The sequence below is a fragment of the Montipora foliosa genome, unplaced genomic scaffold (genome assembly GCF_036669935.1).
Source record: "Montipora foliosa isolate CH-2021 unplaced genomic scaffold, ASM3666993v2 scaffold_406, whole genome shotgun sequence".
NCBI classification, from domain to species: Eukaryota; Metazoa; Cnidaria; class Anthozoa; order Scleractinia; family Acroporidae; genus Montipora; species Montipora foliosa.
In genome coordinates this window covers 461,286-463,785 of record NW_027179708.1, presented here as the reverse complement: position 1 = coordinate 463,785, position 2,500 = coordinate 461,286, and the positions used below count along the sequence as shown (strand labels likewise).

General features: G+C 40.2%; 1 protein-coding gene across 12 annotated transcripts in view; it reads right to left on the bottom strand.

The window, feature by feature from the left end:
* LOC137988083 (uncharacterized) overlaps positions 1-2,500 on the bottom strand; it is a 16,467-nt gene that overhangs the window by 5,430 nt on the left and 8,537 nt on the right. For 11 of the 12 annotated variants that reach the window (XM_068834144.1, XM_068834137.1, XM_068834136.1 and 8 more), the window contains one exon: positions 1-2,500. This exon is cut by the window's left edge and continues 1,178 nt beyond it; it is cut by the window's right edge and continues 365 nt beyond it. The exons of the other annotated variant lie outside the window; for it this stretch is intronic. In XM_068834144.1, coding sequence (XP_068690245.1) covers positions 1,237-2,500 — 1,264 coding nt within the window. In that variant the 3' untranslated portion in view covers positions 1-1,236. 12 annotated transcript variants of the gene reach the window in all.

Genomic DNA, 2,500 nt, shown 5'->3' with positions numbered 1-2,500 from the left:
TTATCCACTCTATCCAGGTAAAAAGCTCACCCAAGGATAGAGAGGACTTACACTAATTAAAGAATTAACAAAAATGATTGTAAACTTAAAGGATGGAAATATTCACATAAACCAGTCAACTCAAGGGCACAAGTTGTTGTCAGCTATATGATTCCTACAGGTAAAGGTGTTTGCGGTCCAAAGGAACTGATACAATTTTTTGTTCTCCCTCTACTTGTGTTTCTGCAGCAGCAAATCTACAGTATATCCTCTGCACAGGAAAAAAACGTGAAGGGCCATATGCCAAAAAGTCATTGAGTTTCCAGGTCTTGGTAGGATTTCCAAATCGATCAAGGTTTTCATCTGGTTTATGCCACAAAACGCAAGCAAAGACATGTTGTGCAAACTTCCCATTCAAGTTAATAGAATGAGAAAAGTAATAAAGAACATAACCAGCAAAAAATTCAAGTGAATTAAGATTCAGAGCTTCCCCGTCAGCAGCTGCCCATGAGGCATAAATCCTTCCTGAACGCAAAGTGCGACACTCCAACTTGGAACTGTACAACTGATTTCCAATAGTGACTGTGGAATATTTCTTGATGGTCTCAGCCATTGATTTCCAGTCGAGTGATTGCTCTGGATAGAGACACTTGTACACTGCAAATAGGGCATCATGATCTTCAGTTTCCAGGCTCTGTACTTTGTAGTTTGTTGGAAGCTTGAGATGAGTAAGGTTTGACCAGTCAACTATAGTTATGGGAACAGTGGTAGACATACTGTGTAATGAGCTGGCAGTTGACAACAGAGGATTACTTATGGTGACATTGGGTGAAGATCGATTGTGTAGCAAGTATTCAAATTCAGTTTTGTATTGAGATGGCAGCTGAACACTGTCAAGGAATTGAGAAAGTATTAACTTTCTCATTAACTGAAGTTCCAAAGACCTCTTGTTTCTTGAGACACTTCCCATGATACCATTGTACCTCTCAAAACTGAAACACCAAAAACTATGGACTGGGCCATGGTCTAAAATAATGTCCTTTAAGTGACAGTGACGATGCATGTTTGGAGTGATAGCTTTTTTCCCATACAATTTTTCAAACTCATTGCAAAATTTCAATAGGAGCAGGTCTGCTCGTTGTAGATCTATTGAAGTGAGCGTGAATCGACACAAATATTTACAAGCTAGAACAAAGGTTTGCCAACACTGCAGATGATTGTCTCCAATAACGTCTTTAAGGGCATACATTGAATAAATCAATGTCCAGTCTTCTTCCATTGCTCTGCAGTGTAGGAGCCATAGTTACTAGAGATTTTCTTTGGCAAACGCCCCATATCAGTTGGAACATCCATCTCCTCAATACGTTTCTCAAGGCGCTTCATTTCTTTCTTCGCAATCACTCCCTGTTTATCCCACAATTTGAAGACATACTTAGCAGTTCCCAAAAATAAGTTATGCATTGGGTCCACGGTGCAAAAACGAATGATATCAAAATATTCAAGATCCAACAAACAACTCCTGTGCGTAATGCCAAATTCTTTACTCAGTTTGTTCCTAGCTGCGACAGTCTTGCATGATGCTAGTCTTCTCGCATTTGACCTGTGCTGCGTGTCAGTGCGTGGCTGCCAGTTTTCCCGGTCAAAACGGGAATAGTCTCTCTTCTCTCCAAATCCACCTGGAAATTCCTTGAGGCAACGAGAGCAGCCACGATGTGCACTGTGTCCTTTGAAGCCACATAACTTCCGTGCTGCAGGAATATCAGCTGCTATGCAAAACAATGCTGCACGAAACTTTAATGAAATGGAACTAAGGCTAGACTTGAGTCGTACACCTTTCCAAAGAGCCTGCAGTTCATTAACTGCTGGTTGCAGAAACTCATTAAGAGACTTTGGTTCTCCATCTAAAGAGGGAACAATGCCAACAACGATCACATTTTCCCATTTGAATCGCAATTGCCTTGGTAAATTTAGTAGTACCAAATAAAGAACTCCAACAGAATAATCCTTGCGATGTTTGATTGGTTGGAAAAAGTCAAAGTTCAGCATCAGTCCATAATTCCTTGGCTGGCACAGAAAAGGAATTCCCCGATAATTTTGAAAATCCTTCCATATTTGGCCACTGTAGACATCAGAGAGTGTTCCCTCTGTTTGTGGCTGTTCCCTCCATTCTTTGCAACTTTCTGGGATTCCTTTTTGCCCAAGAACCCTTTCAAGTTCCTCAATTACACTGCTGTAACAGTAGTAATTAATTGGATAAAACTGATCTTTGCCATCTTTCAGTTTCACTTTTTTAACCAACTGTGCATTGCAGATTTTCTTCTTCCCTCTGGACATGAATGTGTTTGAACACGTTTTAGCCACAGTTCTATTGTTCTGATCTACCTTTAGGCATGCATCGTAAGCATATAGCTTTGTGCATTTTGGGCACACAACATATTTTGTAAAGTAATCTCTATCCAAGTTGATGAATTGGCGCAGCAGATACAAAGACGATGGTAGTATAACAATAAGTTCAGCCAAA